Genomic DNA, 26,006 nt, shown 5'->3' with positions numbered 1-26,006 from the left:
ACGGAAAAAGAAACTAGAGGATCTATCATACATGATCAATTCTCACCTTCCCAAAGATTGAATAATATCAGGTAAAATTTTGTACTTCTCTGCAGGTGGAGCCTGCAAGAAGAGATCCACTAACACGGGGACAAGTTTTTCCGCGAAAATATGATTTGAGATACTTGGTACTGTAGTTGATTCAGGATTCCTAGGTGAAGCTTCCACTTCCCCTTGGGATTCTGAAGCAATTCCATTACTGATCTCAGCATCATCTTTGGTCCCTGGGACACACAATATCAAACAAAATAAGTTTTGTTTAAAAATATAAAACAGCTCAAAGAAATGTATTGATTTCCAAACAAGTAACTACTCTCACTGGTCTCATGGTGGCTCTCATCTTCAATTTTGCCCATACAGGAAACAGAGCTTGGAAGATACAACAATAATTTTGTAAGCAGCGGTGACCACATGGAAGAAAGGTGTTCTGCTGGACGCAATTGTGGAAGTATTTCCAGTGCAGTACGTTGCACAGGTGGAACATGACCCTAGAGAAAGAAATTGCCATCGCAAACAAATTTAAAATCATGAGCAAACAGATAAAGTGCAAGGTTTGTCACATTATATAGCTGAGTACTTTAGCAATTTTCCGTCTTTCATGTTTTAGATAGAATGTCAGAGTTAGAGAACCCTAACTTGTCTTTCTTAGAATAAGTTATTTAGTATTAGAATGGCATGGACACGAATACAGTGGAATGGTTATAGGGAGTTCATATAACTGACTCCAACTAGTTTGGGTTTGGGAGCTTGAGACATGATTCATTGATTGATTGATCGAATGTTCTAGAAATACAAAACATTAACTAGAATCCAAATTCAAATAAAACGCAAGATAGTTTAAGATATCTGGATCTTGAGGCAAACTTGATATGAGTATTAGTTAAAACTTGGGTAGCTGCCAGACAAATGATTATGAACCACGGTGAGGGTAAGTTGGAACTCCATAATACAATCACAAAAATCAAGGGTGGACAGAATAGCCAAATGAGTTTACTAGAAAGAAAGCGAAGTTCTTTCTGACTGCTGCTTCTGCTAATCAAGTGAGGATGGCCCTTCATAGAATTAAATAACAAGGGGACATCTAGCCTATAGGCGTCTTGTTGAATTCATATTATGAAGTATTCTCCCTTTTTGTCATAATAGTTTATTGGAAAACAATGACACTTGAATCTACTCATATATACACTCCACACTTTAGAAAAATCCACACAATTCTCACATGTTTATATGATATTAAAACGTCCAGACGATCTAAGGGCTTAAACATCCTTATTAATTATTGTAACAACCTAATATGCATTTTAAGCATGTATATATGCTGATATAGTAATTTGCAACTTGTAGGTTTGGTTTGGGTTAATATGCATTTTAAGCATGTATATATGCTGATATAGTAATTTGCAACTTGTAGGCTTGGTTTGGGTTGAGACTCGAGGGGTTTGGACATGTTTCAGACAAGATTGAAATTGAAAAAAGCAGTTGGTGCAATTTCTGGTGTTCTGGTGCAATATCGCGCTCGTGGAGGAAGTGTCGCTTTTGCAGAGGAATCTTTGATCTGAGACAGTCGACCTTCATTGTGATTGTGAGGTCAATGCCACGATGGACAGCTTTATTGACCAGGTCAGGTCTTGTGATAACGGGTCTTTGCCCGCGATCGATGTAGCCAGGCTAGGTCCAGTAACACCATAGCGAGGTATGTGCCACGATCGTGATGCTGAAAGGTATATATGGACCAGTCCGTAATTTCATACTCATCTTCACCATCTTCGACGAACCTAGAAACGGGAATTGAGGGATTTCAACTTGGTAACTTCATAGTACTTCAAGGAAGTGATTCTAAAGTCGTTCATGGTGATTATACTTGCTTTTAATTGAAGATTAAGCATTAAAACCTGGAATTTATTGTGGAAATTGGGGATTTTAGGCCGATGCCCTAGAAACACTAAATTATGGATTTGATGAACTAAATGGCCTCCAAATGGAAATCTACGCATAGATTTGGACTCGTGAGTTATGGGTAACTTGGATTTAAATTTTGTTAAGAGGTTTGACCATGTTGAACCGTGGTTTATTTAGAGTTGACTTTGACCAAATCTTAAATTATGGAATTGGGTCAAATGACCTCGATTGACACTCTTGAGTATATTTTTGCATAGATCTATATCGTTCAGTGGACATTGGGCATTACAACAACAACATACCCAGTTAATCCCACAACGTGGGGTCTGGGGAGGGTAGAGTGTACGCAGACCTTACCCCCACCTTAGGTAGGGAGGCTGTTTCCGGAAGACCCTCGGCTCAAGAGAAAGCATAAGAAAGGTCAGATACGGGCAAACACATCAAAGCAGTTATGAAAATGAAAACAGTGAGTAAATAAGCCATTATAAACCAACAGATACTCGCAGAAATCAAGAGACAAGAAACTATAGAGCAACATAGCTACTCGTAAGAAAGGATAAACGCAACTACTTACTAGCCTTCTACCCTAATATGAGTCCTCCATACCCTCCTATCTAAGGTCATGTCCTCGGTAAGCAGGAAATGCGCCATGTCCTGTCTAATCACTTCCCCCCAATACTTCTTCGGCCTACCTCTACCTCTTCTGAAACCGTCACTGGCCAACCTCTCGCACCTCCGCACTGGGGCATTTGCATCTCTCCGCATCACATGCCCAAACCATCTCAGCTTCGCTTCCCGCATCTTGTCTTCCACTGAGGCTACCCCAACCTTGTCTCGGATGACTTCATTCCTAATCCTATCGCTCCTAGTGTGCCCACACATCCATCGCAGCATTCTCATTTCCGCCACTTTCATCTTCTGAACATGAGATTTCTTGACTGGCCAACACTCTGCCCCATACAACATAGTCGGTCTAACCACCACTTTGTAGAACTTGCCTTTAAGTTTCTGTGGCACCTTCTTGTCACACAACACTCCAAAGGCAAGCCTCCATTTCATCCATCCTGCACCAATACGGTGTGTGACGTCATCATCAATCTCCCCATTTCCTTGTATAATAGACCCAAGATACTTGAAACTATCTTTCTTCTGTATGACCTGGGTGCCAAGCTTCACTTCCACATCAGCCTCATGCACTATCTCACTGAACTTGCACTCCAAGTACTCTGTCTTGGTCCTACTCAACTTCAACCCTTTAGAATCCAGAGTTTGTCTCCAAACCTCCAGCTTAGCGTTAACCCCGCTGCGAGACTCGTCAATCAGGACTATGTCATCCGCAAACAACATACACCATGGCACCTCACCTTGAATTTGCCGCGTCAACCCATCCATCACCAAGGAGAATAAAAATGGGCTAAGAGCTAATCCCTGGTGTAACCCCATCATCACTGGGAAGTGCTCTGAGTCTCCTCCCATAGTCCTTACCCTGGTCTTGGCCCCATCATACATGTCCTTGATTGCCCTAATGTACGCCACAGGTACACCTCTAGCCTCCAAGCATCTCCATAGAACCTCTCTCGGCACTTTGTCGTATGCCTTTTCTAGGTCGATGAATACCATGTGTAGGTCCCTCTTCCTCTCCCTATACTGCTCCACAAGTCTCCGTACAAGATGAATAGCTTCTGTAGTTGAGCGCCCCGACATGAATCCGAACTGGTTCTCTAAGATAGACACGCCTCTCCTCACCCTCATCTCCACCACCCTTTCCCACACTTTCATAGTGTGGCTTAGCAGTTTGATCCCTCTGTAGTTGTTGCAACTTCGAATGTCGCCCTTGTTCTTGTACAATGGAATCATTGTACTGCATCGCCATTCTTCGGGCATCTTAGCCGCCTTAAAGATGACATTAAAGAGTCGGGTCAACCACTCTAAACCTGCCCTGCCTACAGTCTTCCAAAATTCCTCAGGAATCTCATCGGGCCCGGTCGCTCGACCCCTACTCATCCTACGGACAGCACCCTTAACTTCCTCAACCTTTATACTCCTACAATATCCAAAATCACGACACCTCTCAGAGTACTCCAAATCTCCCAACACAATATCTCTGTCCCCACCATCGTTCAAGAGTTTGTGGAAGTATGATTGTCATCTCCGTCTAATGAGAGCGTCCTCCACTAGTACCCTGCCATCCTCGTCCTTGATGCACTTCACCTGATCCAAGTCACGCGCCCTCCTCTCCCTCGCCTTGGCTAGTCTGTACAACTTCTTATCCCTGCCTTTGTCCTCTAGTTCTGCATACAGGCGTTCAAAAGCTGTTGTCTTTGCCGCCGTAACTGCTAACTTTGCCTCCTTCCTCGCCCTCTTGTACAATTCCCTATTCGTTCGCTTCTCCTCATCATCATTGCTGTCTACCAACTTCGTATACGCCACCTTTTTTGCTTCCACCTTCTCTTGAACTCCTCCATTCCACCACCAGTCCCCTCGGTGCCAACCACGGCTACCCTTCGAGACCCCCAGCACCTCTCTAGCTGTTTCCCTAATGCAACTGGCCGTCCTATCCCACATGTCGGTCGCCTCCCCACTACTCTCCCAGGCTCCCATAGCCCTCAACTTCTCCCCGATCTCCAGGGCACCCTTCATGGTCGGTAGACATTGGGCATTGGGCATGGAAAAGCTGTTTCGGGAGAATAGCTTGGGTTGGACCGACGTAAGTTAAGACTTCAACCTCAATAGGAGATTTTTCCCAAAACTAAAACTTGTTTTATACATGATAATTGATAAGTATATGGGTTACTGTAAATATGAGGTAACGAGCATATATGTAGGCACCGAGGTATGATATAGGTTGTATTACTGCTACTTTGTTGTGCATGATATGTCATATCTATTAATTGATTATGTGTGTATAATATGCTAGTATAATGTTATATGCATATGGTACATGCTAGAATAACATTATGGTACTCATGCAGATTTACATGGTTGTACTGGATTGTCATGCGCATTGTTGGTATGTATGTTGATGTTACGAGCTGTCAACGGCGAAAAGCGCTCCAGGTCTATTGGGGCTTTAAGCACAAAGACAATCGCAGTCTGGGTTTTACCTTAAAAAGGCACGATAAAGGAGAAAAAACATATAGATGTAATTCAAGAAAAAGGCAACAAATTCATTTATAGAATTTTCCTTAACAACTAATATACTTATTTGTCGATTTTATTTTTTGTTCAGTACTGCTAGATTAAATATAGAACTCATGAACACATGGTCTTTCCGTAAAATTAGGTATTTTGTGTATATATTTTTTAAAATTGGTATAATATCAACTGCTAGAACACATGTTACAAGAAAGCTAAGTGGTGCACTTGGTTGAAGGTTGAGTTATTTACCTAGAGGGCTAGGGTTCAATTCCCACTTCATACATTTTTTCCTTCTTTTTTTTTTTAGTGGTGAACCCATGTTCTAGAAATCCTAGATTCGCCTTTGGATACGGATGCTGGGATTCAGCCAAGAAAATTCAAAAAAAAAAAAATCTTAAAATAGAGCTATAAAGATATTCTATGAAAACATACATGTCTATTGTAGAATTAAATCTTTAATTCTCCAAGATGGGCATGCAATTTCCCATGTCATAAATCGATTTTATCTTTTATTTTGAGAAATCAAAATCTCAATCTTTCCTCGACATTTGTTCATGGACTCCGGTCAAAGTATTCGAAGTTGGTTGACTGAATCCGAGACGTATCCCGCACCCGGACCTGTCCCAGTCTCATGTCAAGACGGGTTCGGCATCAAAAATGAAGAGTCCGTGCAACCTTACGCCTCAGTGCCTTGCCTACACTTGGGCGCAACATAAGCGAGGCGAGGCACCCTCCCTAAGCTTTTCTGAGCTTCAGCACTTAAGTGCGGCTCAAATGAGCCTCTAACAACACTGGTGGATTCATGTTCGGGATTTCAGTTTCAGACGTGTGAAATGGATCCTCTCATGAGTCGCTAGTCTTGGTAGACCCCAGGACAGTGTGCACGCAGGTTATTAGGCATGCCGGTTATTGTGAAAGTGCATATTTGTCATATGCTTCCTCGTTGTATATGTTGGACTCTGTGCATATTGACATGTTTTATTATGTTCATACTAGTAATTAGACCGACCCTATTGTACGGGGCGGAGTGTTGGCCAGTCAAGAAATTTCACGTCCAGAAGATGAAAGTCACGGAAATGCGAATGCTGCAGTGGATGTGTGGGCACACTAAGAGGGATAGAATTAGGAATGAAGATATCCGGGACAAGGTGGGAGTGGCATCGGTGGAGGACAAGATGCGGGAAGCGAGGCTGAGATGGTTTGGGCATGTGAAGAGGAGAGACACAGATGCCCCAGTGCGGAGGTGTGAGAGGTTGGCTATGGACGATTTCAGGAGAGGCAAAGGGAGGCCAAAAAAGTATTGGGGAGAGGTGATTAGACAGGATATGGCACAGTTTCAGCTCACCGAGGACATGACCTTAAATAGGAGGTTGTGGAGGACTCAGATTAGGATAGAAGGCTAGGTGGCCAATCCTTTCACCTTACTAGTTGTAGTTTTGCTCATTTGATTATTGCCATTTGATTTTTGCATTTGATTGCTGCTTATATTTGTTGGGCCGTTGTACTTTGGTGGCCTTAGTTATCTATAGTAGTAATGCTCCTTTCTTTCGGACTGTTCTAACATGACTTTCTCGCTTTTGTTATTCCTTGATTTCATATTGGTTTTCGATATGCTTGATCCTATCTAACCTTTTGTCTTGTTTTTCCTCTCTTGTTCTCCTCTCTTGAGCCGAGGGTCTTTCGGAAACAGCCGCCCTACCTTCCAAGGTGGGGGTTAGGTCTGCGTACACTCTACCCTCCCCAGACCCCATATGGTGGGATTATACTGGGCTTGTTGTTGTATACTAGTAATTGTGAGTATAATATATTTACAGGTTATTGATAAAAGATTACTTTCATATCACGACTCTCGCCGCTACCTTGTTGGGAGCCAATGATACTTATTGAGTACTCCCCACACTCCTTTTCTTTTCCTGCATTTATTGCAAATACAAATTCGAGCACTAGCGAGCATCAAAGTTGATTGATAATACGAGTTGTTGATTTCAGTGCTGAGCCAACCGCTTAGTCATGTGGCTGCTTGGAGTTTTCTTCAATATTTTGTCTATTTTCCATTTTAGACTTGTCATGTACTTATAAATTCTTAGATGCTCATGCCTTGGTGTGAGTCTGGACCTATTTTCATAAGCGTTGTATCAGATACTATTATTGGATTAAGTATATTATCCTCTCTATGTTGGGAGTCATAATTGGTTTTGGGTGATTTTGCTACTGTTTTAGATTGGTACTCTCAATCAGGGGGTGGCCGGGTTCCTTTCACAATGCCCGGGGATTTTGGGGCATGACAATTATATCACATGAAATGCAAGTACTCACATATTCAGCTTCAAAGTTACTATTGGCGACCTTGGCTTGTTTAATCCCTGAATCTACAACTGACAGCAGCTTTAGGTATGTGCCATTATCAAACATCCCCTGTGCTTGAACATACAATTCACCTGCCAATAAAAAGGTACTCATTGCAAGCTACGGATAGACTACAAAAGTTGTCACAGTTTCATGACATATATGCTCCCTATCTCCTTGATCAGACTGATATCAACAGTCAGCCACTACAAAGATTGCATGAATATAAATATAAATAAGTAAATAAAGACTTTAACCTCATGAACTAACAATAAGGATTCCACGTTTTCTGACCTACAGATATAAAGGACAAAGGAATTACTGTACGAGGGGACATACAAAAACCAGGGGATTATTGACATGGGACACAAACAATTGTCCACCTTTTCTGGTCTTGGCTAAAGGATGCACTATACTATTTACAGTATTTCTCTTTTACAATTTTTCTAAGTGTCATAGACACTGTTGCTTAGTGGCTAACTTCATGTGATCTTAAGCTAGCATTTGGCCATAGATTCCCAAAAAAAAAAAATTGAAAAACATGGTTTGGGTGAAATTTTTCAAGTTCTGAAAATGTGTTTTGGCCCTAGTTTTTCAAAACATATTTCACTTTTTGTTTTGGAAAACATTAGAGATTACTTATAAACATAAGTTCTAAAAACTATCAAGACTACCCAACCATACAAAACATACATACTTGCTAATCCCAAATTATGCATAACATGATACTTTAATAACAATTGCTAATAACACACTTACTAGTTACTACAATTCAAATTACAATATAAAGATCCATCCGCTCAAAGAAAAAAAAAAAAAACAACGGTAGTAACTAGCTTAGCTCTTTCACTTTATAGAAGAGATTGCTTTAATTGTGGAAACATGGTAGATACGGCTTTAATGGAAGAACATGGTAGACAGAATTACTTGGGTCATAAATAGATGGGGTATTTTTATAAAATATAAAAGTTTGGGCTAGTTTTTAATATTTTTGAAAATGCCAAAACATAGATCTTGGCCCAAAAATAGGTTTGAGCCAGAATTTGGGATTTGAAGATCTGTTTTCAAAATGTGTCAAAATTTTATGGCTAAACAAAGATTTGAAAACAAATCTTCAAAATATGTTCCCAAAATCTATGGCCAAACGGGAGCTAAAACTCCTGGTGCTCAAGTTCATTGCAGCGACTGAGGACTTACCTAATCTTAATTTAGTGTCATCTTATTCCTAATCCTTGTTTGACAAACGCTGAAATACTGGTTTGGTTCAATTTAGACCCTAGAAGAGCCTAATCCAGATTAAGTTTGTTCCAAGACCAACTCAAGTTGGTCCTAGAAAAGACTATTCTGATATTTTATTGATTTATTATGCATATAATTATAGTAGACACATCATTTATAAGATAAAATAGAACTATAGCTATTTATGACTATTGACATCCTAGTATTTTTTAAATTAAAACGTAGAGTAATAAATTTGCCAAATAGAGATCATATAAAGTCCTGGTTAACATCCAATTTGATCAAACACAACACTAAATGCAAAGTGGATTGACCTAATCTAGATAAATTTCTATTTAGACTTCATATAAGGAAGCTCCAAAACGGCCCTTTATTGAGTAATGTCGATTATTACACATAAAAACACTTACCAAGACCGTGTAAGATCTCCTGCTTCAACTTGTATGCCATATTCCCGTTGTAGTTTGGTGACTTGTGCAGCACAAGCTCATAGACATCAAGCACCGAAGTCAGGTAAGGCATAGGCAAATTTCCCTGCTTCATAGGAATTATTCATTGAAAATAAGCTAAAACCTATAAGTCTTTCGTAATATTCACCACACTGATAACTTCTGTAGCCTTCTTTCTATTTGCATGAAGATATGTTATATGCACAAATACAGTGAATCACATGATTACCTTTGGAGAATGAGAAACTATGGTGGACTGTAAACAATTCACAGCTGCAAGAGCAACTTCTTTACTACCGTTAAATATGCTGTTTCTTACAAAGAGAAGCAAAGTCTCCCATCCTGCATAAACACAGAATTCTTCTATGATCACTGAAAATGTTCTCACCAGGAAAAGACAACATGATTATAAATCAAAAGGATTGTGAATATTACCAGACTGGAAATTTTCTAAGCTTCTCAAGAAAGGGAAAAAAGAACGTAGAATTCGAGCTATGCCTCCAAGTACAAGCACAAGTGTCTCATCCCATTGTTTCTGAGCTGTGTTACGACTGCAGAACCAATTAATTTACTCAACAGAGATTCAAAATATAAGCAAATAGAAAAATATATTGACAGTAAATGGTCATTCCAAAATTGGCATACCTATGGTGTATGAGCATATGAACTGCTTTTCCTCCACGTGTTCCTAGTTCTTTTCCTTGCCATTCTGTCTTTGAAGATGTTGCAGCCTAAGCAAAATATATCTGATTGGTCAAGAAAAGCCACAGGGAAGTCCCTAAAATATATTGGAGACATTTCCACCTACCATGTGAGAAGAGCGATCTAATGTAGGGAAAATATAATTCCATAGACAATCCTCCCACATACTCTTTGAAAGCTTTTGCCCATGGCAGCCAAGAATTTGAAAAAGTGTCCGAACAGCAGAGTTCCTAACCTAAAAAATAGATTAGGTGAAACACATAATTATGTCCGCTACTTACAAAAGCATCAAAATACCACACAATTTTCATCACGGTTAGGAGTAGCTTCAGCTCACGTCTACTTAAATAGATACCAAAATGTGATTTTATAATATAACTTTAACATGGTCACAGCAACTGAAAGAAACCTTCAATTAGCTGCATTGAAACCTAAAAACAGTTGCACGCTAGCATCTTTCTTAACATTCTTAGAGACGTCATAAGAGATTTTAATTAGAGATGGCATTTGTTGTATGTCCACCAATTTTTGTAACACTTCCTTAAGCCTCTCAGTGAATAACTTGGAAATAATTCTGTAAATTGAGCCTATCAGACTTATGGGTCTGAAATCCTGTATACCCTTAACACCATTCTTTGTTGGGATCAAGGCTACATAAGTAGCATTGAAGCTTTTTTCAAAGACTCCCCTGCTGTGAAAGTTATGAATAGTATTTATTATGTCCTATCTGATTATTTCCTAAAACTTATGAAAGAATCTCATAGAATAAACATCTGGCTTTGGAGCCTTACCAATAGTACACTGTTTAATAATCTGCCACACCTCCTGCTCTTTAAAAGGTCTTTGTATTCTCTCCATTTCAATTTCAGATATTCTGGAACAATCCCCTTTTGATTTTGTTTCTTGAAAGCAGTAAACATCTGCTTTCCACTTCTGACATAAGACTCCTCACCGTGCTCCTTTTTACCCTTCTATTTAACGCCCTCACATTCCATGAAATAATTTTAAATATTCATTGATTATCTTCATCTACCCTTCCCCTGGTACTGCGTCTCGACCCATTTACTTTAGATTTCTTGTGAAAACCAACCCCTTAACTTCATGGATATCCTTGAACTTTGGTGTCGCAACACTGGCCTTGTCTGCAACTACCCCCTTTTTTTTTCCTCCGGCTGTTAATTTTTATGAAAAGAGCCAAAGCTACATTTTCACGCCCCAAAAATCCACCCCAAGTTAGTTACTCAGTCTGATTATGTTGTTATGAACCCAAAGGATCGCATTCATTTCGTCTTCCTCTGCCTGTGAATCTAACCCCCTGTTTGGATGGTGGTTTCCCGCGGTTCATTAATGTATGGTTTTGTACGAAACCATGTTTGTTTCTATTATTCTTAAAATTATGTGGTATGGTGTTATAAACCCGTGCTCTGCCACCTTTCTTGATGGTAGTTTGAATATAAACGTGAAGTCGTTCATCACATAGACATTCACCCCATGTGTTGCTTTCCAGACTGTGCTTACCCATCTGCGAACCTCGTTCAAGGTAGGAATCTCCGACAATTCAGCCTCAAACTTACCCACTAAGCATCTGCCAAGAAGATCTCCACCAGATAAATCAGAAGTCCCAGAAATGACAAATCTCAATTTTAAGGATTTTATAGTTAACCCAGTGCTGTCAAAGGCGAGCTTAAGCCCTAAAGCGAGGCACAAAACATGTTGAGAGCTTGGCCTTGTTTAATGTGTGCTGCAATGTCGTCATCAAGGCTCTAAGACATACTTTTCCTTGCTAATAAGCGTCTCCCGAAGATGTCACAGTAAACAGTTGATATTTTACTTTATCTTAAATTATTTTTTCAATTTCTTTGTTCATGCTCATATAATGATTCCCTTGTACAAGAACAAGGGCGACATTCAAAACTGCAGCAACTATAGAGGTATCGAGTTGCTAAGTCACACTATGAAAGTATGGGAAAGGGTGGTGGAAATAAGGGTGAGGAGAGGTGTGTCTATTTCAGAGAACCAGTTTGGATTCATGCCGGGGAGCTCGACTACAGAAGTCATTCATATTATAAGGAGATTGGTGGAGCAGTATAGGGAGCGGAAGAGGGACTTGCACATGATATTCATTGACCTAGAAAAGGCCTACGATAAAGTGCCAAGAGAGGTCCAATGGAGATGCTTAAAGGCTAAAGGTGTACCTGTGGTGTACATTAGAACGATAAAGGACATGTATGATGGAGCTAAGACCAGGGTAAGGACGGTAGGAGGAGACTTGGAGCACTTCCCTGTTCTGATGGAGTTACATCAGGGATCAGCTCTTAGCCCGTTTCTATTCGCCTTGGTGATGGATGAATTGGCGCGACAAATACAAGGTGAGGTGCCTTGGTGTATGTTATTCGCGGATGACATAGTCTTGATTGACGAGACTCGCAGCAGAGTTAACGATAAGCTGGAGGGCTGGAGACAGGCGTTGGAATCTAAAGGATTTAAATTGAGTAGGACCAAGACAGAATACTTGGAGTGCAGGTTCAGTGGCGTACCGCATGAGGCTGACGAGGAATTGAGGCTTGGTACCCAGGCCATTCAAAAGAAAGGAAGTTTCAAGTATCTTGGGTCTATTATACAGGGAGATGGGGATATCGACGAAGATGTTTCACATCGTATTGGTGCAGGGTGGATGAAATGGAGGCTCGCCTCCGGAGTGCTGTGTGACAAGAAAGTGCCATCGAAACTTAAAGGCAAGTTCTACAAAGTGGTGGTTAGACCGACTTTATTGTACGGGGCAGAGTGTTGGCCAGTCAAGAACTTTCATGTTCAGAAGATGAAAGTCGCGAAACGGCGAATGCTGCGATGGATGTGTGGGCACACTAAGAGGGATAGAATTAGGAATGAAGATATCCGGGACAAGGTGGGAGTGGCATCGGTGGAGGACAAGATGCGGGAAGCGAGGCTGAGATGGTTTGGGCATGTGAAGAGGAGAGGCACAAAGGCTCAAGTGCGGAGGTGTAAGAGGTTGGCTATGGACGGTTTCAGGAGAGGTAGAGGGAGGCCAAAGAAGTATTGGGGAGAGGTGATTAGACAGGATATGGCACAGTTTCAGCTTACCGAGGACATGACCTTAGATAGGAGTTTGTGGAGGACTCCGATTAGGATAGAAGGCTAGGTTGCTTATCCTTTCACCATAGTAGTTGTAGTTTTGCTCATTCGTTTATTGCCATTTGATTTTTGCATTTGATTTCTGCTTATATTTGTTGGGCCTTTGTACTTTGATTATCTTATTTATCTACGGTAGTTAATGCTCCTTTCTACCACGACTTCCTCGCTTTTGTTATTCCTTGCTTTCATATTGCTTTTGATATGCTTGGCCCTATCTAACCTTTTGTCTGGTTTTCCTCTTGTTTTCCTCTCTTGAGCCGAGGGTCTTTCGGAAACAGCCGCCCTACCTTTCAAGGTAGGGGTTAGGTCTGCGTACACTCTACCCTCCCCAGACCCCACATGGTGGGATTCTACTGGGCTTGTTGTTGTTGTTGTTGTTGTTGTTGTTGCTGCTCATTATTATAAGTCTTTGACTAAACATATGTATTTTGTAAAAAAAAAAAAAAAATCTCCATTTGCGCCTTTTTTAATTGAAGTCCACGCTTTATTTGCGATTTGCACTTAAAGCCCCAACGGACTTCAAAGCTTCTTTGTGCTTTTCTCTTTTGACAACATTGGGTTGACCATTGTCTTTGTTTTGTTGTCCATTTTCTCCTTTCTGGTATTAATAAAATTTCTATATTTAATGCTACCCTGCATTGAATGTTGTCTTTGGCACTATCAGGATTGATTTACGAACACCTTGGATTGCCACTATACTAGCATACCTCCCATATCTGTTATTCTTCAGTAAACAGAATATGTCTGCAAAGTGATTTTGCATCCCCCATCTCAACAGCTTCCACCTGCATCTTTGATGCCATATTTAAAATCCCCACTATCCACTGCATTAGTTTAGCACTAAAAGTCACTCGCCACATCTGTTGTCAACTCCTCTCCACCCATTCAAACCACACTTCATTCCCCGTGACCGTTTTGCTGATTTCGTATGATTTAAAACCTTCTGCAAATGAGATATTCGTATCCCCCATATCTTGCCCAATGAAATTACATACTAGGTTTCTGATCAATCACCTATGAATGATTGAGAAGAAACTATTAGCCAACTAAACTAAAGAGAAACGGTCTTGAAAGCCTATAAATTAGTTGTGTAGCAGCTTATTTGCTCAAAATCTGTACCACAGGAAAAGCATAATTCCACAGAAAATATAAATACCTCTGGTCTTTCATCAGCACCAAGGTTTTGTAATAAAGAAAAAACTGAAAAGAGCAATTTGTCACGGTCAACAATATTCATTTGGAGGGCTTGGTCATTAACTTTCCCAGAGAAAGTGAGAGCCTGCTCTTCCTTCATTCCATTACTATCTGGAAGCAGATAAATATCCAGTTTTCATCTAGCAGTTAGAAAAGAAGAAAGAACTAATTACATGCTTTTAATAGGAGAGAGAACCGACAGCCTATATACAACCTGTGGTTCTACCTGATTCTTTTTCTTCATTCTGTCTATAAAGAAGCCCCTTAACGATGAAATCAGTGGAAGTCCATAAAAGACCAATTGCTGTCAAACTGATATTCAGTTCAGTATTCTGAGCACTATATGCCCCAGTCACATCAATGCATCTGCAAAGGAAATAACATTATTAAATAATAATACTTTGCTGCTATTTGGATTTTTTTGCTCATTCCTCTTTTTAAGTTTGTTTCTTAATGCTATCTGAGAGCCTCTCCATCGAGTTTCTCTTTTTTCTCATTTTAAACACATAAACCACAGCTTGCAAATTGATCATGGTTTCCAGACGTTATCCACATGTTGCTATTGATGCTGCAAAAACTAAGAGAAGAAAAGTAGACAAAGTCCAGGAACAGAAAAGTAGCTTACACGTGAAGGCAGCCAGCAGGCACTGTTGAAAGGGCATCATTCATGATGACACGCAGATTCTGTGCAAGAAATATGGCAGTCAATCCACATCCAAGATGCACACGTAACTAAAGCTTCGCGTTCAAGAATGTTGCACCATTTACAGTATAAACATTAATAAGGTATAACATAGCCAATGCTGACTGTTGCATCAGTGAGCCACCATCACTTATGTGGAAGCACTCCGTCCAACCCATTTAATTTTACAAAGTATTTTATTTAATGTGGGAAAAATTCTTGAATACAAGAAGTATACTAAAAGGTAAAGAACCTATACGAAATAATGGTTCTCTAAAATATACAACAAATTTTCTATGCAGATAGGAACCTCATTGGTGCATCAAAAACAATTATAAACAAAAGGCTATTATAAACAAAAGCAATTAAAGTAGTCCCAACTCCATCAAAAGCCCCCTATTCCTCTCCTTTTATCGGACCCAAAATAAAGCGAGTAAGGGCGACAGCAATATAATCGAGATTATATGCACTGAACATAAACTAAACATTAATGAAAAGGGAAACCAGTACACCAACCATGTTATTTCAAAGAAGCATTTTAGAAATGATGAAAGAGTAGAGACCAAATATGAATCATTTTGGGGTTGAGATTTTCAATTTTCCTCAAAATGCCTTTAAAAGATGTAGGAGCAGAAAAAAGAAATTAGTCAAAGAATGAGAAGATCTGGAAAAAATGGGAATATCACGTTGTCCTTAAGATTTCGTTTGTTTGGTAACCCTCTACACAAGATCCACAATCCACTTTATGCAAACATGGTCCGGGTCACTAAAATATTTCCTAATGATATTCAATGAAATCCCTAGGGACTAAATCAAACTCCTTTTTTTTTTTGTATTGGAAAAAAGAATAACATGTATGGTGGATGCCTTGCTACTTGATCTGGCTTGAGTCAATAAACACTAAGCAAAATAAATGGAGGAGCTGGTTGAACTAAAATTGACCAGGTCGCATATCTCATGAGATGGCCCAGAACACTTGCACCCTCACGTTTGATGAATGTTAGGATTGTCACCTGAAATCCAAGAGTAATGAGATCCTTCTCGCCAGCGTTTGCTACAGACCTGAAAGCATAATTCCACGATTTTAGAGTTCTCTTACCTGTAAAAACTATGGCTCTAAAGACCAAAAGTAACTCGAAGTACTGGATAAGCACCTCAACAAATCAAGAATATTTGGCCAGCTATAATGGAGCTTTTCTCCATGTCTCTGAGAGAATATATCATTAAAAAGATAGAAAGAATAGTGAGAGAGGATCGGGAAAGGAGAGTTCTGCATCTCTTTATCAATGTTATGGACTACATCAGTAACTTGGATAACAGTACCTCTAAAACGTGAAGAAGAATTTTCAGAGATCCAGCACGAACATCAATGTTTTGAGCTGAAGAATATAGCTCTTCCAGTGGAGATATAACAGCACACTCCAGTAACCTCAACTCTATATTCTCAGTTTTTACCTAGAGAGTTTGTCAAGGATAAGGATTATTATCACCTCGTATGCAAAAAGTCATGACCTCTCAATGGAAGGTTAATTCTCACATCGTTGCATGCACCCTGGAGCTTGGATGGTGCACGTTCCTGGAACTCATTAGATCCTAAAACAGCAGAAATAGATTGATCCATTGCATTCAGTGCAATAGTTCTCACATGTTGATTTGAACTATCAGTAAGCTACAAAAACATGAAGATATTAGAAAATATAGAACAAATGCAACCATAACATCTTATGAAATTTAGGCATAGATTACCTCAATAAAGTGGCTAATAACTTCATCCCATAATGGCCCCACCCCTGTTATAAAATACGATCATAATTTAGACTTAACAATAAAATGAAATTGAAAAGCGGTTGTGTTGATCAATTAGCATGATATTTGAAGAATATTTTAGAAGAAAGAAAAAAGAGAAAACTAAAGTCATTTTGAAAAACAGAACTGCTAAGCTATAAGTAGAAGTCTGTTGAAGTAGAAAATTCATGCTGCTAGCTTATCGCACGGATTATACGCTATCTCATCACTCATTAAGGCTAGCGAAAAGTGACTGATTAAAGCATTTGTTCGTACAGCTCTCAAACCTCATGCCCTTTCTTTCAAAAATCAAAAAACAAACACTAACGAGCAAGAAAACGGAAGCCCTATGGCGCGACTGCTTCTCCTTTTCCTAGCGTTATTTACAGGAATAGAATATTTCCTTTATTGTGATTTATTGTCTTTCCTTGATACATTAGGATTCACTTGTATAAATACCCCTTCCTTGGATGTAGACATACAAAGAAGCATTTTCTTCTTTCTCAAATTCATCATGGTATCGGCCTCATTGCTGCCTTTTGAGGTGTTTTTCTCACTTGCAGCATTAGGGTTCATTTTTTCCAAAAAAGAGGTCAAGTTTTCACCCTCCTTGAAGCTGTCCGCAAAGACTACTTCTCATGGAATATTTTAGAGATTCTTTCTTGCTTCGGCTCGTCTGACAATTCCCAGCCTACACACCAAGTTTAAGATTTTACGATTACCGAACCTAGGGTTCCGGCGAGACAAGATCTGTCTGACGATCTTTTCCCCTTTTTTCTTCTCTGAGGGACTAGAAGAAAAAAAAAAAAAAGCGCATCCCGCTTTAGCAGGTCCGGGAAGGGCCACACCCCAAGGGGTATGATATAGACAGCCTACCTAATGCAAGCATAAGTGGCTACTTCCACGGTCAACCATGTGACCTATAAGTCACATGAGGGACTCATTTGAAATAATCCTCTTTTAATGTTTTGAGAAATTATATTTTCTGATTTGGAGTCTTATTAAACTACGTAAAAGACGGCTTCGGGAGAAACATTGTCTTCGGACAAAATTCAACATCTTCACGGACTCCTAACCGAACTTGACTCACCTTCTGTTACCACATCTAATTACATGTAACCAGGTACTGCCTTTACTGCTCACCTTAATTCTTGAATTGTTAATTCTGGTGCGAGTTTCAGCTGAGGACATGACCGTAGATAGGAGGTTTTGGAGGACACAAATCAGGGTAGTAGGTGATTGAGCATTGTCACGCTTCACATTACTCTTGTAGTTTCTCATCCTTTGATTTTTGTTATTATCTGTTGTCCTGTACTTAGATTTTCGTATGATTTTTTGGTAGTTAGGTTATTGTCCCTTTTTTCAGACTGCTTTATCATGCTTTATTTAGTATTTTGCCATGGCTTCTTTATTTCTGTTATTTCCTTTCCGAAACTGATTTAGCTTGCTATTCTTTCCGCTGAGGGACTATCGGAAACAACTTTTCCTACCTCCCATGGTAATGGTAAGTTCTGCGTACACTTTACCCTCCCTAGACCCCATTTTGTGGCAAAGCATGCTAGAAACTCTTACCTTTTGAGTGATAATAAATGTACTACTCCTTTTACGATTATTCATTTTGATGTATAAAGGTGTCCCACTCAATGGAATGGGGGAAGGGATCAGGGGCAGGAGAAGTAAAATGAGGCCTTGGGTGGGGGCAGCGTCTAAAAGTTTTATTTTTCTAAACTTAAAATTTATTTTTTTATTTTATACAAAAATTCCACATGTTTTCATTTAATTCGTCTTTTTGCCATGTCATCGGTGAGTGCATTGCACTCTTTAAATGTTTGTTGATTGTGAAAAAAGTGTCTAATTGGTATAAAATTCGGATAGTGTAAGTGGTCAATAGGAACACCCCTAAGTTGAGATGTCTAAGTGAAAGATATTGCCAACTTTAGGTATATGTTGATGGATTCAGCCTTGTCCACAATTCGATGTTTGTTACCTTTATTGATTGTTGCACTAGGATGACTTGGGTGAATCTGTTAAAGACCAAAAATGGGGTTTTCACTTGCTTTCAATCATTTCATAAGATGATTTGTACTCAATCTGACACTAAGATTAAAAAAAAAAAAAAATGTAAACTGACAAAGATACAAAATACATGAAAAAAAACATGGTGCTTATCTGAAGTTCAATGGGATAATCCATCAAACAAGTTCTCTATACACTAGTGCACACAATGGGATTGTTGAAAGGAAAAATAGGCATTTGTTAGAAGTGGCAAGATCTTTTGTGTTTACCATGACCAATAACCCACTAAAGGATGTCATTCTAGTTGTTGTCTATCTTATCAATAGAGCACCACTTAAAACCTCAATTTTCCCAATCCCCTTGGTTTTAAGGGTGAGAATAAATATACTTTTCCTCCTAAGGTGTTTGGATGTGTCTGTATTGTTCACACTAGGAATTTTGGGAAACTTGAACCTAAAGCCCTTAAGTGTGTCTTTATTGGGTATTCGCCTACACAAAAAGGGTACAAATTTTATCATCCTCCCTCCCGGAGATCCTTGTCAGTATGGATTTTACCTTTTGAGAGTCTGAACCCCATTTAAATATTACACCATCACCTCTTCAGGGGGAGGGCAATAAGGAAAAAGAAGTGTCTCCCTAGTTCCACGGTTGAAACCACTACCACAGAGGAAAGTGAAGTTAGAGAAAGAATTCATGGAGAGACCGTTGAGCATTTGGATAGACCTGATTTGATAACCTACTCAGGAGAAATAAAGCATAAGAAGTCATTATGCAATCTGTCGAAGTTGAACCCCTTTCTACTGGTGAGTTATCTACATTTCCTAATAAGTTAGATTTGCCTATTTCTCATAGAAAAGGAGTCGGATCTTGTATAAAACATTCGTTATCTAATTTTGTCTCCTAATTCCTTATCTCCCTCTCATGGAACCTTTGCCTTGTCTATTTTTTTTGTATCTATTCTCAAAATTGGAGGCGACTTTTGTAACAGAAACATAGTAACAATGACATCTCTAATCTTTGAGAATATCGAGGTCTTCTCCACATAATAGTGTCAATCAAAGACCGGAGCCTCTTAGCGACACCGGAGAGAAATTCCTAGTAACTTCGTCATTCCAAAATTATTTGGCATGAAGTCTCGCATGCTCTTTTTTATCACGAGTGGGGTGGGTAATTTATCTCGGTGTTGGCGCCTGCAGCAACACCTTTGGAACCCAAACACCCCACCCCACCCCACCCCCGGCATTCTGGAGTCACTGGGTTCTGTATGACCTCCCTCTCACTCCAAATCCTAAATAAAAGAAAGTTATGATTGAAGAAATGAAGGCCCTGTCAACAAATAAGACCTTGAGAACTTATCACTTCACCACCCGACAAAAAGTTGGTTAGCTCCAAATGGGTCTTCACGGTGAAACATAAAGTCGATGGCTCGACCGAAATTCAAACAAAGATTGGTGGCTAAGAGATTCACTAAAACTTATGGAGTTGATTATCAAAAGACGTGTTCCCCAATTAAGAAGATGAACCCTATCAAAATTCTTTTATCCTATGCAACTAATCTTGATTGAGAATTAAAATAATTGGATGTGAAAACGTATTCTTTATGGAGACTTAGAAGAAGAGGTGTATATGAGATCCCTTGTGGATTTGATCCTGAACAAAGTTAGGGAAAGGTGTGCAGACTAAAGAAGCCTCGTACAGACTGAAGTAGTCCCATCGAGCTTGGTTTGGCAAACTCTCCAAAACGATGATATATATCGGTTACCAACAAAGCAATGTTGATCACACTTCATAAGATATGAACAGGTAAACTCACTGGTTATCGTTTATGTTGATGACATAGTAGTGACAAGAGATGACAAAGAGGAGATGATCCGATCAAAGAAGTTGTTAGCACAAGAATTTGAGATCAAGTTAGCTTGACCCCCTCGTGCTCTCAAGTGTGTCTTTCTTGGTTATACTTGGGTTCAAAAGGGGTATTGTTGCTACTCACCTGACCTTTCGTCCATACCTTATATCAGCCGATGTCACATGCTTTAAGTCCCCATCTTACTTTACAACTTCTTCTGATCTTCTGATCTTCCTGATATCTTTGAGGTCTTACCAACATCAATTTTTGAGGAATCTATGGTTATTTCTACATCTCCAGCAATGGTACCATCACTCCTGACTTATGATCGCCGTCCGCGTCCAGCATCATGCAAATGATTCACGTCCTACACCAGACCCTCTATTACAGACTTGTCTCATCCTACTCAACCGATTGCACTTCACAAATTTATATGATCCGCTCGTAATACTAACCTCCAATATACCTTTTTAAGTTATCATTGTCTGTCATCACTCCATTATGCTTATGTATCATCTTTGTCCTCTGTTTCCATCCCAAAGTCTACAAGTGAGGCACTTTCTAATCCAGGATGGCGACAGGCTATGATTGAAGAGATGTCAGCTCTACATGTGAGTGGTATATGGGAGCTTGTATCCTTCAGATAAATCTATTACTGGTTGTCATTAGGTTTATGCAGTCAAAGTTGGTCCGGACGGCCAAGTTGATCAGCTTAAGGCCTGTTTTGTTTCCAAGGGGTATACTCAGATATTTAGGCTTGATTATATTGATGCTTTCTCTCCCATGGCTAAAATAGCATGTGTCCTCCTGTTTTTTATCCATGGTTGTTCTAAGCTAAGTTACTCGGACTCTTTGAAAGTGTTGCCGCACCCGTGTCGGATCCTCCAAAAATACACTACTTTTGAAGGATCCGACACGCACCCGACGATATTTTAGGCGAGTCCGAGTAACTTAGGTTCTAAGCCATTTGCCTCATTATAGAGGGACATTAAAAATGCTTTTCTCCATGGTGACCTTGAAGAGGAAGTTTTTATGGAGCAACCACCTGGTTTTATTGCTGTGGTTTTATCACTACCACTTGTTATGCTTAGAATAAATTAGAAGCAGAAGTTTGAAACAGCTTTATATTCCAAACAATTATGCAGGTACTTTTGAATAATATTATCCTCACATTCAAGTGATCACTACAAAATTGAATGACCACGTTATCTAAAAGCTTAAACTATTAGAAATAATGCACTTTCGTTTACTTAATTATATATTCAACAACCAAGATAGTGATAGGGAAGTCAAAAACCTTTACAGCTTACCAGAGAGCAAAAACATCTGATCTTATAGAATTTCAGCTGCAACACCTCCTCTTAGTTTAGACAATTTCAGAAGAATAAATAGAGTAATAAATAAGTGAGATATTATACTTGATGGCACCTTCCAAAAAATTTAAACAGATAGCAGTAACTCAGACCATAAAGTGCATGTTTCATGGTTATTTGCACCTCAATGCGTAACAACAGAAGGGAAACAACAAACATGGGAAGAATAGCTGTCAGGACATACTGTGCACGTTATTGACTAGGATTGATAACATTCTTTCTACTGAGAAACTGATGCTTCCACTTTTTTGACTTGACGGTGGTCCAAAGCCACTCACAGCAGCAGACATACACTGATGTGACAACTGACGTAGAGCAGAAAGCAGTGACTTGACGGCAGATACATGCATCAGAGCTGAGCTCTCAAACAGCTTCATAAAGAAGTGAAATTTTATCTTTATATACAAATAAAAAATAAGTCAAACGGTTAAAATGAGAAGAAAAAGGGGAAATCAAGCACCTGAGAATTTAGGGAAGAAAGAATATGAAAATCACTATATTGACCAGAAGAATCTCTGGTGAGCTTTGGCACAGCTGTGGAGACCTCCTGTATCATGGTATTTAAGTGGATAAATCAGTATATTTTTCAGCCTTTGATGGTGACAAATACAGATTAAGCCATAATGACATGGACAACTATAAAAAATTTGACAGGCTCGAGTTGTAAATTAGCTCATACAATATACTTATTAGCTACTATGCCATTTCTAGAATTCATTCCCTTCTTACTCGGAATTGTTTGCTAGTAATAATAGAGAAACCTGACAGACAGAAATCTGCCGTTTTTTCCCTTCTTACTCGAAATTATAGCATTCTATTTATCTTTTCCATGTTTCACTCATAATTAGACTATTAGCCATGAAAAAACCAATGAATAGTAAAAGGGGAAAAAACCAAAAAGGAAATGAAGTAGACATCAGGAACTGCATTTTCCTACTAGATTTTCATTGATTAATCCAAAGCTTTTCTATACTACAGTGTTTAAGGCCACTGGCCTATCATTGTTGAAGTAGGTCAATTTAATTTTAGAGGTTGGTCCAAGCAATCTCCAAAAACTATAACTGAAGTACAACTAGCCCTCTCTTTTGATGACACCCAACGTTACCTGTGTAGTTGCATGTGGAGAATGAATAGCTCGGTCAAGAGAAGCCAGAGTCTCCAGTACCTGTACATGTTTAGCAAAAGCAAATATTAGGAGCATATAGTTCTAAACATTCGGTAGATGAAGATAGTTGACTAACTCACCAAGCTCCATGAAGGACCTAAAACATTATGCAGCCGATGAGATATGTTGAATAGTGTTCTTAGTGCCTGAGATACAGAAGCATTAATAATAACATCATAAGTTGCTCAAAAACCATATATCGTGAAATAATATTGGCTCTCCAAAAGTAAAATGTGAAAGAAATTTTGCAATAGACTACAAACACGACAAACAAGAAAAACCTGCACATTCTTAGGAGTAAGAACAACAGTTTCCCTTGGCTCAAGCAATGCTTCTGACCGCTTAGACCCAGGAGATTGTACCACACTGTAGATTGTTGATAAGCATGTTAATCCAAAAATTGCACAGAACGTTTTCAAAGAAAAACTAAGACATGTGACCGAACATCATCCTAATAACACCCAGCTTAATGTGTAGATTTAGCCAACCAAAAACATAAAATCAATAACCACTTCTGCACGAACTTGTACACTTAGTTGAGCAGCTGAAGTCATTGGACTACAGAGTGCAACTCCTAAGTGTAGGTTCCGAGAAAGCACTACATCAACTGTTTCTCTGAAAACATAAGGACGTGAAGTCTTTTAGTACCTTGGCTACCTACACAATCCACTGAGGGGGTCAATGGAGGGCATATGATAAATGCTTTAAGCTTCGAACATCCAGCAGTGTTCCAGCCTTTCAATAGCTTCTGGATTTCTGTTTTATGAACCAGCAGTCCTTTTTGAGGCAGAAGCTGTGGTGTTTTCTTTTCAGTCAGATTCTCTTCTTTTTTTAAAAAAAAAATTTAACTGGTAAAGTTGTATTCGTCGGCATTAACGGTATGCTGGCCACCTCCAAAAAGTGAGCAACCAAAAGAAAGGAAAAAGACTTACAGAAACCTAGTAAATCTACAATCTGATCTGTTTCCTCTATACAAAGTTGTTTAAACCAGAAAAGTAAAGATACAATACAATTCCATTTAACTTTCTGAATAGAATTGGATCTATCTTCAAAACATCTCCTATTTCTCTCTCCACACAGTCCACCATATGCAGGCTGGTATTATCCCATTTCTTTTCAGTCAGATTCTCTTGAAGTTGTTCGCTTAGAACTCTCTTCAATCCAACCATGTCTCTCACATTTGATGGCTTTAATTTCAGAAATATAAGAGTTGGAAATTCAAGTTTATAATTACTTCAGAACCTTTAATGGGAGGTTTAAATTATTATCTTGGGCTTCCTTGATTGAGTTGTGGTGCAAGGGTCAAGGTGTTCAAGATCACTTAATCAGAAAGCCTAGTAAGGGATATGAAAGGCCTGAGCACAATGGGAGAAGGTTGACGCTCAATTAAGTAGTCTCCTCTGGCGATCTATTGATTCCAAGTTGCCCTTGTTTCATCCATTCCAAACATGTTATTCACTTTTGGAAAAGGCTCCCCCTTTATACACTAATGACATATCTCGTTTTTATGATATGAATCTTGGATGTCTACTTACTTAGACACGTATAGGCAGTCATGGAAGAACTTGAGAGGTCGATGCCAAATACTGCTAGTGTTGAAAAGCAACAGGAGTAACGACAGATGATGTATCTAGTTCTTACACTTGCTGGACTTCCTAATGATCCTAATTCGGTGCGTGACCAGATTTTGGCTAGTCCTAGTGTTCCTACATTTGAAAATCTATTCTCTCAATTACTTCACCTTGTTGTGCCACCCAGTCACACAATGGTCTCATCACCAACTGTTGACTCCTTCGTTCTCGCATCTTAGACAATAGAAAATCGGACATCCCAATCTAGGGAAAATCGTCGAGGAGGAAGTCATTTTGGAAGACCTCGACCTAAGTGTAGCTATTGTAATAGACTTGGACATACTCGTGAAGTATCTTATTCTCTACATGTTCGACCACCCAAGAATACTCATGCCGCTCAGACTAAAAATGCAGGTAATGAGGGTTTTTCTTTATCTGGAGGGAACTATAATGACTTTCTTTAGTATCGAGCAAGTGAGCAGACATCTTTACAAGTAGCCTCAGTTGCTCAGCCTGATGCTTCTGTTGCGAGTAATTCTTTTGCTTGTTGTTTTACAAGTTAATACCCTTGGACCGTTGGTCGTGGACTCAGACGCTTCTAATTATATTTCTAATAATAAATCCCTTTTTTCAAGTTTTATGTATTCACAGTCTCTTCATGTTGTCACTTTAGCCAATGGATTCCAAACAAAAGCAAAAGCAGTTGGAAAAGCTAATCCTCTCTCCTCAGTCACTCTGAACTTAGTTCTTTCTCCCTGATTGTACTTTTAATCATGCATGTGTCATCGTTTGACTCGTATCCTAAATTGTACCATAATATTTCTTGATGATTCTTTTGTTATGCAGGATCGCAATACAGGACAAACGATTGGCAAAGAACATGAATCACACGGCCTTTATTACCTTACCCCTACTAATTTCACCACAGCATGTCCAGTTACAGATCCTCCAAACTTTTCTCACAGAAGTTTGGGACATTCAAGTTTATCCAAGCTACAAAAGATGGTGCCTAGTTTATCTAGTCTATCCACAATTCCACATTAAATTGTGAGTCATATGTACTTGGGAAACATACCCGCACTACCTTCCCACATAGTGCTGAGAGTCGTAGAGTCTGTTTTTTTCTTTAGTTCATCTTATATTTCGGGTCCTAGTAGAGTTAGTTCCACCATAGGATTTAGATGAACTAGCACTACCTTCCCGCGTAGTGCTGAGAGTCGTAGAGTCCGCTTTTTCTTTAGTTCATCTTATATTTCGGGTCCTAGTAGAGTTAGTTCAACCTTAGGATTTAGATGAACTAGCACTACAAGGCTATCCCTCCATTAGCGATAACCAAGTTGTACATTCATCCCCAAATCTATTCTTCCTATCACCCATTCTACAATGGAAATTAATCTTTTAGGGATATC

The 26,006-nt window shown here is 39.3% G+C and overlaps 1 protein-coding gene across 3 annotated transcripts in view; it reads right to left on the bottom strand.

The window, feature by feature from the left end:
• Positions 1-26,006, bottom strand: part of LOC132636265 (uncharacterized) — a 45,107-nt gene that overhangs the window by 2,769 nt on the left and 16,332 nt on the right. For 2 of the 3 annotated variants that reach the window (XM_060353039.1, XM_060353047.1), the window contains exons 19-39: positions 23,308-23,392; positions 23,107-23,172; positions 22,967-23,026; positions 22,322-22,408; positions 22,046-22,232; positions 16,588-16,631; positions 16,379-16,510; positions 16,165-16,296; positions 15,996-16,048; positions 15,855-15,903; positions 14,785-14,843; positions 14,374-14,525; positions 14,122-14,270; positions 9,919-10,047; positions 9,756-9,841; positions 9,546-9,661; positions 9,340-9,452; positions 9,072-9,195; positions 7,393-7,514; positions 359-527; positions 47-263 (exon numbers count right to left, since the gene is read on the bottom strand). In XM_060353039.1, the coding sequence (XP_060209022.1) occupies positions 47-263; positions 359-527; positions 7,393-7,514; positions 9,072-9,195; positions 9,340-9,452; positions 9,546-9,661; positions 9,756-9,841; positions 9,919-10,047; positions 14,122-14,270; positions 14,374-14,525; positions 14,785-14,843; positions 15,855-15,903; positions 15,996-16,048; positions 16,165-16,296; positions 16,379-16,510; positions 16,588-16,631; positions 22,046-22,232; positions 22,322-22,408; positions 22,967-23,026; positions 23,107-23,172; positions 23,308-23,392 (2,331 nt within the window). The remainder of the gene's footprint in view (positions 1-46; positions 264-358; positions 528-7,392; positions 7,515-9,071; positions 9,196-9,339; positions 9,453-9,545; positions 9,662-9,755; positions 9,842-9,918; positions 10,048-14,121; positions 14,271-14,373; positions 14,526-14,784; positions 14,844-15,854; positions 15,904-15,995; positions 16,049-16,164; positions 16,297-16,378; positions 16,511-16,587; positions 16,632-22,045; positions 22,233-22,321; positions 22,409-22,966; positions 23,027-23,106; positions 23,173-23,307; positions 23,393-26,006) is intronic. The other variant, XM_060353050.1, reaches the window with a different exon arrangement.

Source organism: Lycium barbarum, chromosome 1, assembly GCF_019175385.1.
Source record: "Lycium barbarum isolate Lr01 chromosome 1, ASM1917538v2, whole genome shotgun sequence".
Classification (NCBI taxonomy): Eukaryota; Viridiplantae; Streptophyta; class Magnoliopsida; order Solanales; family Solanaceae; genus Lycium; species Lycium barbarum.
This window is presented reverse-complemented; position numbering and strand designations above follow the sequence as displayed.